Source organism: Oenanthe melanoleuca, chromosome 8 (assembly GCF_029582105.1).
Source record: "Oenanthe melanoleuca isolate GR-GAL-2019-014 chromosome 8, OMel1.0, whole genome shotgun sequence".
NCBI lineage: Eukaryota > Metazoa > Chordata > Aves > Passeriformes > Muscicapidae > Oenanthe > Oenanthe melanoleuca.
In genome coordinates this window covers 2,481,305-2,494,995 of record NC_079342.1, presented here as the reverse complement: position 1 = coordinate 2,494,995, position 13,691 = coordinate 2,481,305, and the positions used below count along the sequence as shown (strand labels likewise).

The window sequence follows — 13,691 nt, the reverse complement described above, 5'->3', positions numbered from 1 at the left end:
AGTAAGGCACGTGGTAGGTACCTGGAAAAGAGGTTTGCAGATGCTTGTTTGTTCTGGGGAGGATTTGTGCATTCTATTCTCACGCATCATTTTCTGGTCCATTTAAATATATATCAGCCTCATACATGAACATGTGAAGACCTTTAGCTGTACTCAAGGAAGACTCTTACGTGGTGCGTTTCTAGTACTGGCAAACATAAGGAGGTAGAGGAATTAAACCCACCACAATGCTCCAGTGCCCCTCACAAGATGAGGAACACGAAGTTTTCCCGTGCACTCACTGATTAAACTTGGGCTGGAGGTTTGCGAAGTGCAGAGTTTTGGAAAGTCTTTCTGCGGGACTTCAACATCCAATGGCTCCAGTAACCAGAGTCTCCCAAGGACAAGGATCCCATTTGCGCTTGCATTATGCATTTGAGCAGAAGGGTGTGATGCATGATGTGGAATGAACAAAATAATAACTCGTGTGTTTAGGGAAATGCCAAATTAATGAAAATTCAGAAAGCTCTAATGTTGAAAAAGCACACAAATTCCTTGATAGAAATATAATGCTGCTAACAGTTTCAAGATTATTGTTGTCTGAATTTTCTGCTTATTGTGTACTGCAATTAAAATTCTTCTCAACTGAAAAACCGATGTCAAATTAATATTTCCTTTTGGAAAAAAATACGAAAGTACACATCTTGTTCCATTTAGCACCATCATGGTCTTTGATCAGGTTCCCTCTGTCCAGTGAATAAAGCAGATTTATGTTAATGGGAGCAGGCTCAGACCATGTATGTTTGGCATACATATAGAATCACATGAACACAAGTACAGTAAGTTAAAGTAGCACACCCACTCAAGCTTCCATCTGCGTTTTATGCCACAAATCCCTTTATTTTCTTCTTTTATTTAGCAATTAACTTCTCCATTTATTCTGTAGTTAAAAGCTGCCATAAGATGAAAACAGACAAAGTCTGATTTTCTTCTGTCTCACTCTAAATAACATTCAGAGGAGACTCAGACCTGGATTCTGAAAGCTGTGCTTCCTAAAAGTGCCAGGTGTGACTGTGATTTGGACAAGAGTCCTATCCACAGAATAGTCAGGAACACTTTTAACCCCCACCTGGGTTACCCAGCCGTTGTGTTCTGGCTGTTCTTGTTTATTCCTTGCTCAGAGCAGATGGATGGAAAGAGGCAGGAACGGGGAGGATCCTTGGCTGCGTTCCCTCTCCACCGGCCAGCGCAGCTGAGACGGGCTGGGGGAGATGGTAATTTGCTGCTGCCCTGCTCCAGGGAGCAGAGAGAGGAGAGCAGGGGCTCAGAGGTGTCCTTAGAGCTGGCACTGCCCCTTCCTCAGGCTCCTGTGAAGTGCTGCAGCCTGGTCTCCAGCGCAGTGGTCCCCAGTAATCGCTGGCCCCCGGGACCAATGCTGAGGAAAGCCGTGCAAGGCAGCGCCATCCTCCCGGGATGCATCCCCAAGCTACCACCTCCAGCCTTCACTTTTTAATTTCCTGCATCCCTGAGCAGCACAGGAGGGGCCCTGCAGACTAGGGGCCGCTAAATGTGTTAAAACTCATTAGGTATGGAGCAGAAGACCCTTAAAACTAGCCAAGAGTCTCAAACGTGGGTGCCAGAAATTAAACACCTAATTCAATATTTAGCCATCTACTTTTAGTTCCTTCCTCACAGTGGATATACACTGTGCCACCTCAGAGGTGGCCTGATTTTCATAGGCACCAGGCACCTACAATTAACTCAAGTGTTGAGACTGCTCACCTAAGTGAGACTTATAGAATTCAAAGTTTTTCCTGGGTGATTAAACAGCTCCCAAAAGGAGCTTCAATAGAATGACCAGCATTGTAACATATGGCTTAGCAAGGGGAGAAGAAAAAAAAAAAATAAAGAAAATGAGTATTAGAATTGGATGGACTAAAGAATACGCAGGATATATCAGGCACATTAACCAAACATATGGTGCTAAATGAGATATTTTTTTTAAATTGCAAAAAAATTGACATTCCTGGCAGTCTCAAGGATAATGTGACATGGCTGTGATAAATTTAGAAGAATGGGACATATTTTGGCTTGTTCTTGGAAACCTTTTTCTTGCATGCCGACTGTATTTCTTCTTTTATTAACCCATTCAAAGAATGTTTGAATTTTGCTGCTAGAGCACCATGCTAGCGCAACATAAAATGTGAATGATGCTAATTGCTTTGCACTGCCTAACTTTCTGTCATACCCTCCCCTCTTAAAGGACAAAACATGCTTTGGAAATGAGCTGGCAAGCTCATCTTCTTCTTTCTCTTGGTCAATATTAAGTGATGTAATTAAGCTCCTGTTTGCATATTCTTCTGAACTAGGAAGCAGCCATTTTTTTCTTGAGATCTGATGGATGTGATCACTCAAAATAAAATGTGTCATTACAAACCCCAAACAAAACAAAAACATGGTATAGTTGGACTGTTCCAAACCAATACATTTCAAAATACCCTGGGAAAAAAAATAAATAAATGAACCAAACTTGTGATAATAATGGCAATCAGAACGATAACAAACAAATAGAGCAAAAAGTAGCAACCAATTATCAGCCCTTCAGTTTGTTTTTCTACCCAATTTCCCTGCATAGGGTTACACTAAAATCTCTATTTTCACATGAAAGCCTCTGCCTCGACCTTACAAAACCCATCCCCATATGAACATGACACTGCTCAGCATTGCCACACTCAAGGTCATTCATCAGCCTCTTTGTAGCTCCTCAAGTTCCAGTGTTTGGACACAATCACAAGAACTTGCTGCAGCTTTAAACCATTTTCCACTGCCTCTGCCCCTTCTCCCTGCTGTGGTTTAGAGATGAGTCCTGCAGGGCTTTTTTTTTTAACTCAAGGGTAAAAGAAAAGCTGTTTCATTTTTTTAGAAGCTTTATTATCTTTGCCATAACCCTGAAGAGGGTTTGTAGCCAGGGAAAGCAGGGAGCTCCCGAGCCATAGAGTTGAGATCTCACTTCTCCCCTGGCCTCTGTCACCTGCCCAGGGCTCAGGTAATTCATGTCCCACCTGGGCCCCTGCTCATGGTCTGCACAACCTTGCTCTTGGTGCAGCTCCCACCCTGGAAAATTTTAGTGACCTTCCCTGTGCATAAAATCCACTTGGACTGTCTGTAGGATTTTGCACTTAGGGCTGGGGTTGACACTCCTTTGGTGTTTCCATCCCCAGTTCTTCCATCACAGGGAAATCTGGGTCAGCAGCACTGTTAATTCCTCTGAGTGTCCTTGTCCTGGATATGGACATGCCACGACTGAGTTACATCCCATTGGAGCAGAAATTCAGCAGGCTGCGCTGGAATATTTCACTGGAACACCTCAGTTCAATCTCCTTTTGTCTCTTCCCCCAAAACTGAACCAATCTTTGCATTTGTTCCTACTCCACAGTCCCTAAGACCACAAGAAAATTTTCTTAAGAAACCCCGACCCAATATTTTTCTTGCAACAGTCAGTTCTAAGCTTTGATTTTTAAAAGGTTAAATCTGTAACCTTTTCCTGCTATGAGGAAAAAGCCACCATAACAGCAAACCCTGTAGCAAACAAGTTTCGAGGCAGAAAGCTGCAACAACACTGGAACTCAAACCATTCCCTTACTTTATTTAACTTACAGAAATATGAACTCCAAAACCTCACTGAAACCATTAAGACTCAGCAGTGCAGAGTATAAAGTACAAGAAGGCTCCTGCATATTGCAATCAACATCCCAGGGACTATAAAACTAGTCTTATTAAATATAAAGTTAATAATATAGCCCAGAGATAATCTTGTCCAGGCCTCTCTCTTTACTTTTTTAACAATTAAATACTATAAAACACAGAGTTGGAAATAAAATTAAATTACTTTGCTAGTAGAAGTTCAACTTGCACATTACCTGTTATTTTGCTTTTCCACCTGAAACATCCACCTTTGTTTTGCTATATCCCTGTGGATATGCAGAATGCCTGATGGGCTGTATGTACTGGAAATTTTGAGTTTTCAGGATACATTCTGATAATCAGAATACCTAGATGCATCCAGAACTGTAATAATATAGGCTAGTACAAACAAATTTTTCATTTATATGCTGTAAAATTCTTTCATCCAAGCAACTACCATACACAGGAAAGGCTCAGGTTTTAAAAGCCTGTTGCAATGTGTTCATTTCATTAATTTTTTTATACCACAGCCTTATTATGGCATGAACAGGAGTTATTCTTACCCTGCATGCCAAAGCAGTCAGATGAGTACCACACCATTTCTGCCTGTCCACTGCAGAGGTTTCACCCAGTGACAACTTAACTCTGATTTCATTGGGAGACTTTGATGCAGTTCAAGGACATTACAACAACTCTGAAATAATTCCAGTGTGGCTTCTAATATCAGGACATAAATACCATTCGCCCTTTAAAAAAATATTTGAAAATGTAACTTTCAAATACCTTTGAAGTCAAGAGAGTGAGGGGAGGAAGAGTTTGAACTCAGAGAACTCCATTCTATAGTCGTGCCTTGAGTCGTGCGGCACATTTAAAAGATCCATTTGCAATAATCTACTAAACCAAGGAGTGAAAGACAGAACTCATAAAAAAACTGTAAAAATCCAAATGCTCCAGCTATTACAGATTTCTAAAAATAAAGCAGAGTAGGTTTCAGTAGCAATAATAAGCTGCATCTTACCCGTTTTTCAGATTTATAAGAAAAATATGGCTGCCTTTTAGTACTCATGGCTCAGAGCAAACCATGGCTGCTTCTGCCTTGGGAAAAAAAAAAAAAGAAACAAAAAACCAATCCACAAATAAAAGTGAGCTTTCAGCTTGCTGTTGTGTTGCATTTCATTTGTCCTTTAAGTGTGTCTAGCTGCTTCTGCACCCCCTTTCACAATGCATAGGCTGTCGTTCCATGACCTAGCATTATTAAATTGCACTTATCAATCATTCTTGCCAGGAATGCCATCGCCAACTACATTAAAGAAGTCAGAGAAGTCTGGTTTCAGCAGTCCCTCGCCTTCGCAGACCTCCTCCCTTGGAACGGCTTTCACACAGCACCATCGACCTGTCATTACAGGACCCAGAGGTGAGGCCCTTCCCGAGAGCCCCAGGCATCCAGGGGCTGCCACGGCACTGCAAGGAAAGCCATCGCCTCCTGTGACTGCCCAGGAGGGCTGAGCTCAGAGCTTCACACCCAGCAGGGCCTAGGTGTCCACAGGATGCTTCTGATAGGGCTGGGCTGCTTTTGGGAAAGCTCCTGGCGACCACTCGAGGTGGAAACGTTTCTGGGGCCTTGGGGTTTTGTTGGAAGAGGGTGGGGAAAGGGACAGAAGGTGTTGCAGGGAGGTGTCTTCTGCTTGTGGCCATCCATCACGTTGACTCGGTCCAAGTGCTCGAGACAGGGACCCATCCATCACTTGTGACCCACGCCTGTCTTCCAGCTCCGTGGATTTCCTTCTGCCAGTCATTTATTCTTGTGCTGCTGGTGTCAGTGTGCCTTGTTAGGGGACTCCTTTGAAGTTGGTTCCTGCAATACTTTGGCTGGTTTCCTTCCCAGTACTCTTCTGACTGACTTTTCCAAGTAAAAGAAGTGTCCTCTGGGTCTAGATGTGTTTATATATTTTTGTTAGAAAGATGCATTTGCATTTAGCCTAGAAAACGAAATGCAGTATTGAGTTCACGTTTGAAAAGGAACTCACTTGGGCATAGTAAGAGACACAAATGAATGAATCCTCTTACAAACCTCTTTGGAAGATATAAAAATAGGAATGAATGCTTGTGACATGTTTCTTTCTGCTATGAAATTTTGTCTCATTTAGAGAAGATTATTAAGGAATTGGTCGAATGGTGAAGCATAATAAGGCATATTAGCAATTCATCCTAGAAATTATTTGGAAGTGTCTGTTTGGCATCAGTGTGGTTTTACTGAGGGCAGCATAAACCAGGAGGAGCCTCTTTGTCTGCACATCCAGGTGATGTGGTGAGAAATGGTGGAGTTGCACAAAGTTGAAGCAAGGTCAGACTTGCACTTCAGGAGATTTTGTGCTTTGTTAAATCTGCTTATTGTAGTTTGATTTGTTGTGGTTAATCCATAAAAATTACTTACTACCCTTAGACATACACCTACATCCTTAGAAGATATTTAGGCATCTAAGCTCTATAGAGATTTCCCTTGAAATTTGGATCTCAGCTGTCTGGCAAATATGTCCTCTTTTAAAAGCCTTGATAATTGGTGATACAAGTATGAATAATATGAAGCTTCCATTAACATTCTATTCAGTGCACATCAGCTGACTCCCAATTCCTGTCTTTTAGAAGTCCAGCCTTTTAGATTTCAGTTGTTGATTGATTAGTTAATAGGCCTTTCTTTATTTAGCTGTGTTTTACCTCACACTAATTTTTTAAGATCATTGACTGCCTTTGTCTGCCCCTGTTTAGACCCTCTGTGCTTTGGATTCTTGTGTGGTTGAGAGAGGAAATGTCTCAGTGGTGAGGCCTTGTTTAAATCTCATCTACAGTCTGTTTTCACAAGACTTTTTCTGTGCACTGAGGGATTTCCATTGGCTACGTGAGAAGAACATTCAATGGGAGCCAGAAAAGCAAATAGAAATATTACAGTTCCAAATTCTGTTTGTTTGGAAGGAGATGCTCTTTACTAACTCCATAAAGAAGCAACACAGCTTTTAATCATCGTGGTTCCTAACAAGTTAACCAAAACTGTTCTTCTGCAACATCATTTAGAAGCATCTTCTATTTTATGCTCCTTCACAAACAAGGTCTCCCTGACTTTCAGGAAAAAAAATCCCTCTGAATCCATCCATGCTTTCTTGAAGTGCCATCATCCTGAAAAAACCTTGTCCCAGACTTCATTCTTTGTTCTTTTGGGACATTCCTCCTCAGTATTCTTCTTCCACAGCACACTGGCTGTGTTTATTTCCCTGCTGCAACAATCATTCTGTTAGTAAAGGGAGATATACTGAGATGGATTATTTTCTGCAAATCCAGCTTTGTTCTTTATCCCATCGCCTCCGGCGTACTTTAGGGACAGTAAGCAGAAGAGAGAAGCTTTTCAGGTATCAGAAGTGGCAACATAAAGAGTATAATGCTGTCATATAAGAGGATATAATTGAGAGATTCACTTCCACCAGTTACTGGGAGTTGTGCCTCTGCAGAAATGATGGTACAGCACACTCAGGCTAAATTCCCTCTGGACACAGGTGCATTATGTAAATGGTCAGGGGCAGGTCATTCCAAGGGGTCTTTGGAAAACAGAGAGCAGGGTTTAATCTCCATTCTGCAGAGAGATTTCAGAGCAAGGGGAGTTGTGAGTAAGTAGGTCACCATCAGAGTAAGCTCCTCAGCCAACACCACGATCACAGGGAGGTTCCATCTCCTTCTCATGTTCGTATGTGCAAGTTTATCACTTGGATGTGTGTATGAGATGCATTTGTAAAGCATGATCAAAATAGACAGCAGAGAAGAAGCTGTAGACTCTTCGTGGCAGGTGTTGTCATTGACAACCAGTGATCTATAGCTTCTTGGGAATATTCCCCAATCTTTCACACGCTTCCAAACATCCCTTGGAATACACTGCACGTCTGGGGTGTCCCAGGGCGCTGAGTGCCCTTCCCTGTGATCCCCACAATGGGTCATTTTGGAAACAAAATTTCCTTGGAGGAGCAGTAAGATCCTCGAGAGGATTTCTGAGCTGTAAGGTGCTCCACCCAGTGAACCAGTTGGCAAACCTCTGCTGCCATGGAATTGCCTGGATGTGCTGTGCTGTGGAAGGCTGTGTGCACAGGCCCAGCTGGGCAGTGGCCAGGAGAGAGGATCTGAGCTGGCTGACCAGCAGACCAGATGTGCAGCGAGTGCTGGCACAGGGATGCCAATGCTTCAGTGACTCCTCAGTGCTTCCAACAGATGGTGGCAAGATCCAAGTTTCTTTGGTGATAAGCTAGCAAAGTGATTCATGGAGCCTCACTTGATGATGGCAGTTTTTTGGGCATGACTCTATGAATGCACCATATGTCTTCTCTGGACCAGTGTGGTTAGGATTCAGTGTCTGGCAGATGGTAAATTGATCACCTATAGGGTGGCTTTAGCATCACTATCAGTTTTAGAATTTATTTAATTCGAGCAGCCAAATCTCTCTCCAACTCAGGCATACTTTTGTTACCTGCAGATGAGATTATTTGGTGGTCAGCACAGCTCACCACAGCACTCCAGCACTGCAAAGCCATTGTGGGTTGCTGGCATCTCACAAAGCTTCCCAGACCACTTGAACTCCTCACCAGACAGTGAAGGATTTAAATACTATGGGTGACAGCAGTATTTACAGGAGTGGTTTTAGGCTTCCATGTATTGCTACTTACACTCTGGTGACTTTGGAGCTGGCTGAAACATTAAATTGACCACGATCTTGTAAAGCCAGGATGCACAGCAGTCTGTGCTGCAGAGCATTCAAGCATTCCCACAGAATATGACAGTGTGGGTCCTGCAAGCCAAAAATGCAAGGAAGAAAAGGCAAGGAAAGAAAAAAAAATAACAATGAGATGGTGTGTTAGGAAGATAAATGAAGGAGGAACACAATTACAAGAAGCAAGAAATAGAGCACCAAGGCAAGAACCCAAGGAAGGGGGTGTGTGAGAAGAAGGGATGAAAGTCAACTAGTGGACTGGTTTCCATTATATTAATTTCCTCCATAATTACCATTGCCACTTAGACTTTTGTCAGGACAAGGCCTGCCAGGGAAAAGCTGCAGCACAGTACTCTCTGTTCATGCCAAAGTGGCAAAACCTTTATGTCACATATCTGGAAAGATACTGTGTCCTTCTCTATCAAAATCCTCCACTGGGTCACCAAAGTCCTGGTGCCTGTCCTGTCAGCCAGCTCCAAGTGAATCAAAGTGATGGTTCCTGGTGTACATTATAAAAGACATTTTGTAATGTCCTGTTCTGTACGAGTCTCTGTGGCTGCCCCTTGATGCTGTCAGCTGGCACACCGTGGTGTCACCTTCCACTTCCCTCTGAATTCTGACAAAAACAACCCAGTGCAGCTTGTCACAGACACCTCAGAGCAAGGGTGGTGATGTCAGGGAGCCAAGAGAGCCACACCAAAGGGTGAGGAAGAGGAGGCATAAACAGCACATCACTGACCATCAGACCAGTTTACATTACCAGTCTGCAATGTCAGTGCAGCTGACTGAGCAGGGGAAGATTTTGATTTTCTGCACTCACTTTGGAGTAACCTGGTGCTGGAGGAAAAGCAGTTTCCCAACAGATGGCCTCAAGGTCATTAGCCATGACACAAACCCCAAACTGCCTCAGCCTGGGCAGGGAGGGAGCCTGCAAAGGGTTAAATCTCCAGCTAAACAAAAGTCAGCGACCGTGTAATTAAAACTCTACCTTTGTTGTATTGTCAAGAGTTAGCCTGTGACATAGGAAATATTTAAAGGAGCAGGCTGTTCAGCTAATTTGTGTGTGAGTGAGCTGCTTAGACAGTCCTATCCTAAATTAACTGTAAGACCACCCACCGAGCTGGCCTCATAAAGGGCCACGATTGCTCAGCTTCGTTCAATAATTACTAGATAAATGCATAACTAAAACCTCTATTACACTAATAATTTGTACTGAGATAGATGTGTGGGACACCATGCTGGGTTAATTTGTCATCCCTGCAGCAAACTTGTAAAGAGGGCTCTTTTGCAGAGGAGTTGTGTTAATATGTTGCTCCAGTGAGGACATGTTAGAGCAACAAGATGACTTGGTCGCTTAATCTCCTAAAGAGGCAAAATGCCTGGAGGGGAAGTGCCAGAAAGAAGAAAGAGGGGTGATTAACACGGTGGACCCAGATTTAAACTCATCCTGACAAAAGGAGCTGATCTAACTGAGCAAAAGAATGAATTAAAAAAAAAAAAAAAAAAAAAAAAGGGGGGGGGGGAGGGGAGTATTAAAAATACTAATAGGATTTCATGCATCCCTAAAAAATAATATAAAAATAAAGTGCTGCAGGAACAGAGTATTTTGCCCATGCTTTTCCTGATGCTGTGTTTGGTTCCTCTGCTCTCTTTGATGTATCCATGGAGTTAAACTATATGCTTTAAACAGTGCAGTGAACTATAATATTTTTATCTCTGCTTTATGCTAAATTCTTCTAGCTTCAGACACACACAAAAAGCACATTATTGCTTTAAATATGGAACCCATGTTTAAGCATCAGAGCTCTGGATTTTCAACCTCCTCTATTGACAGAACCATAAATCATGTTAAAGTTAAGTGAATTACTGTAGCGTGGAACTATAGCTTTAACAATGTTTATGTAGTATCAGCTTACCATCTACAGAATGAAAGGGAGGAAAAACACTGATATTAGAAATGGGAATGTGGAGTCCTATTAACTTAACAGCAATATATCACTCCAAAGTCACAGATTCCATTACCATGCCCTTTTTAGTATCAAAGCAGAATTATATCATCACACACATAAAGGTTGTAGTTTTTAAGAGAATTTACATTTCTATTGTAAACTTATCAACTGCATTTCATTACAAGAAAGACATGATATATTCTCCTAGCAGTAGTTTTTATCTTATGATGAGAATATATGAGAATGCATCATGTGTATTAAAAGTAATAATAATATGCAGAAGTTGACAGCATTTGATGCCAGGCAGGAATTCTACAAATATGTTGAATTAAAGCCTCTTTGACCTCTAGCTGTAGTCTTGGAAGGAAGGAGTGCTTTCTATAGGTCTGATTTTTATTTCTGTCCCACTGTAATCAATTCTATAGTATCCAAAGGCAGCAGAATTCTGACATGTTTTAATAAAACATTCTGCTGGAAATAGCTAACTTAACTGGCCCCCTGCCCGTGCCAGAATCTGGAACCAGTGCTCAGTTCAGCTCTACAGGTTTTCAAAAGCAGCCTGTAATACTCAGCAGCCCAGAGTACACCAATAAACCCTGGGCTCAGACACAGCCCTGAGCATATTTGCCTTTTGCTAGGAGCTCCCTGGGCCCTGGCAAAATGTCCTCCTGCCTCCCACTTGCTACTGCAAGATTTCTTAACAGCAAGAGTGTTTCTGAACAAGGGGTCCAGGTGCCTTGCACCACTCAAACAGCAGAGAAGGGCTGAGAGCCAGCCCTGATCTGGAGATACCAGGGCTCTGCTCTTGCCAGCAGTGCTCAGCTGGCCAGCTGCACTTGACCTCTGGAGCTGAGAGATGGACAGCCTGCAATTCAGCCCATCTCTTTGATGTTCATGGACAGGAGCAGACCCTCCATCCATCCATCCTATCTAGGGTGTTTCACTATCTCTGGCATTGGTCAGCTCTTTCTGTACTATTTTAAATTTTTCATCTGTGTTTGTCTACAGAATGTGGGAGTGAGTGATACCTATATTTTACCAATGCTCAGAGGGCAAAGCCTGTTTTTGTTCTCCAGCCTTTGGCACTGCAAATGGGAATGTGAGATGGGATCAGTTTGCATTTAGCTCATCCTTGGACCTGACAAACGTGTCACTGAACAGCCCCTTTGCACCATTGTGGGACTTAACAAATATCTAAGTTTTCCAGGGATGTGAATTCCCTTCCAAGGGCTCATCCTAGCACTGGTCAGTCCTACCCTCAGCTTCTCAGTGAAGCAGGTTTTGCCAACCTGAGAAAGAAATTCCTCTACTTGTATCACCCTAAAGTCTGTTCCTAATGGGCAGTAAGAAAAATGGGGACTTTCAGAAACCTTTGAAAGTGTTACAGGGAAGCAGCTCCCATTGAAATTCAAAAGCAGTTAATGAATTCTCTCAGGACCTCTGCAAATCCCAGCCCAAGTTTCTTAATTATTTTTTTTTTCTTCTTGTTTGGGTAACTGCTTTCATCACCAAAATCTGTGGGCTTAAAGCTATTGTTTTAGGCTTCCATTCTTTACCTCTTGTATTGTATTATACACAGAAGTGTAAGTTCCTTTCAACAAATTTGGATTATTGCCAGATCTCCTTATTAAAAAGTCACTCTTCATATTTCCGATAAACACAGCTGTTTCATGGTGTTTGAAAGCATTTCACATCAGCCAGCATGGTGGCTCAGCCAATTAGTCCTCTAATATGGTCAATTTTGAGAATAAGTACCTTTGGGGTACAAAGGGTGGGATCCATCTCGCATAATTTGAACTGGCATCACTGGAATGGCAGGAGAAAGTTTGCAGCACGCAGGGAGTTAAAGCAACTTAGAAGCCTGACGTGGAAGTTGCTAGCAGAACAAACTGTTCTCTAACATTTTCAGGGAAATGACTTTTCAGAAAATACTTTCTTAATTGTAATGAAGCCAATTATAATGGCCTGAAAAACAAGCGGATAAAAAACGATCCCGTTTCATTATGGTTCTAATGTTACTATTTCTAGGAAGGCTGATCAATGTTTAATGAAGTATTAGTAAACTTAATTATCACTTTACAGAGGAGGTATCTGAGCACTGTGCCCTGATCCAGCTGAAGGGCCAGCCCTTGTGCCTGTGAAGGAGCAGTGGTTGTGATTCCCAGCACTTCTCCCTGGAACAGCCCAGGGTGATAACACCTTCTCCTGAGCAACACCAAATAACCCTTTCAAAGACTTCAAAAGACTTCAGGAAGAAAGAAATTCCATCCAGTCGTGTGCACTTGAAGGGGTTGGCAGGGCTGTTTTTGGAGGAGGAGATGGGAGGTGGATGGATCAATATGAGCCCCCATATGTTGGGCTGTGCTGGTGGAAAACCTGTCTGAGCACTGTAGGTGTCCCTTCACCCTGTCAGCAAGCACTCCCCAGGAGCAAGGACTCTTTATTAGGAGCTGCTCCTTTGTTCCAGGATCCTAAATATCTTAAGAAAACTGTAACCTGTTTCAAATTAACTGATCCTTTATTATCTCATCACTCCCTCGGACACAATTCCCAATTTTGGCTCTTCTTCAGGCCATGTGCAGGGCTCACCTAATCAATGGCTGCAGCTTATTTTATTGGCTACTTACTTGGGTATTGGTTACTACAAATCAAGAGGGGGGAAAGGCACGACAGGCCTGCATAATCAGAGGTTTGAATTCAAGGTTCTGAAAAACCCTGTGACTCCTGTGCTGCACAGCACCACGAGCTCATAAAACACTGAGGAATCCAGTGCAGCACACAACAGCTGTACTGCATAATTACTTGGCCCAATAGCAGCAGTTTTAAAATACTGGTATATCTGTTGCAGGCCACCATACATTATCATCTCATTTTCAATAAAAAGTCTGGGATGTTTCAGACGAGCTTCAATGGAATTAGAATCATGTGTGCTTTGAAATATTTATGCTTGCCTTGAGATGGAGGGATAACTCCTGCCTCCAACCCCCACACAAAATAACAGATTTCATAACACCAGAGAGTCCAACTCCTCCATACCTACAGCAGGTAGATGTGAAGTTCTGATCTTGAGAGCACATTTTTTCATAGATTGTAGAAGTCATATTTTATGTCATTTACTGAGGTCAATAATAAAATATAAATGTCACAGGCTGAAAGACGCCAGGAGAAATATGGTTTGGCAGGATGGAGCTGCTTAGGGATACATAAATAATAAGTCAATAAGTAAATAAATAATAGACAAAGACCTATTTTATCTTCCATTTGAAAATCTCAAAGAATTTACAGTCTCTGATTGAGACTTGTAATATCCCATCAGAAGCAATAAGAGCCTCTTC

General features: G+C 42.4%; 1 protein-coding gene across 9 annotated transcripts in view; it reads left to right on the top strand.

Moving 5' to 3' along the window:
- Positions 1-13,691, top strand: part of NFIA (nuclear factor I A) — a 198,512-nt gene that overhangs the window by 140,678 nt on the left and 44,143 nt on the right. For 7 of the 9 annotated variants that reach the window (XM_056498187.1, XM_056498193.1, XM_056498189.1 and 4 more), the window contains one exon: positions 4,949-5,077. The exons of the other annotated variants lie outside the window; for them this stretch is intronic. In XM_056498187.1, the coding sequence (XP_056354162.1) occupies positions 4,949-5,077 (129 nt within the window). The remainder of the gene's footprint in view (positions 1-4,948; positions 5,078-13,691) is intronic. 9 annotated transcript variants of the gene reach the window in all.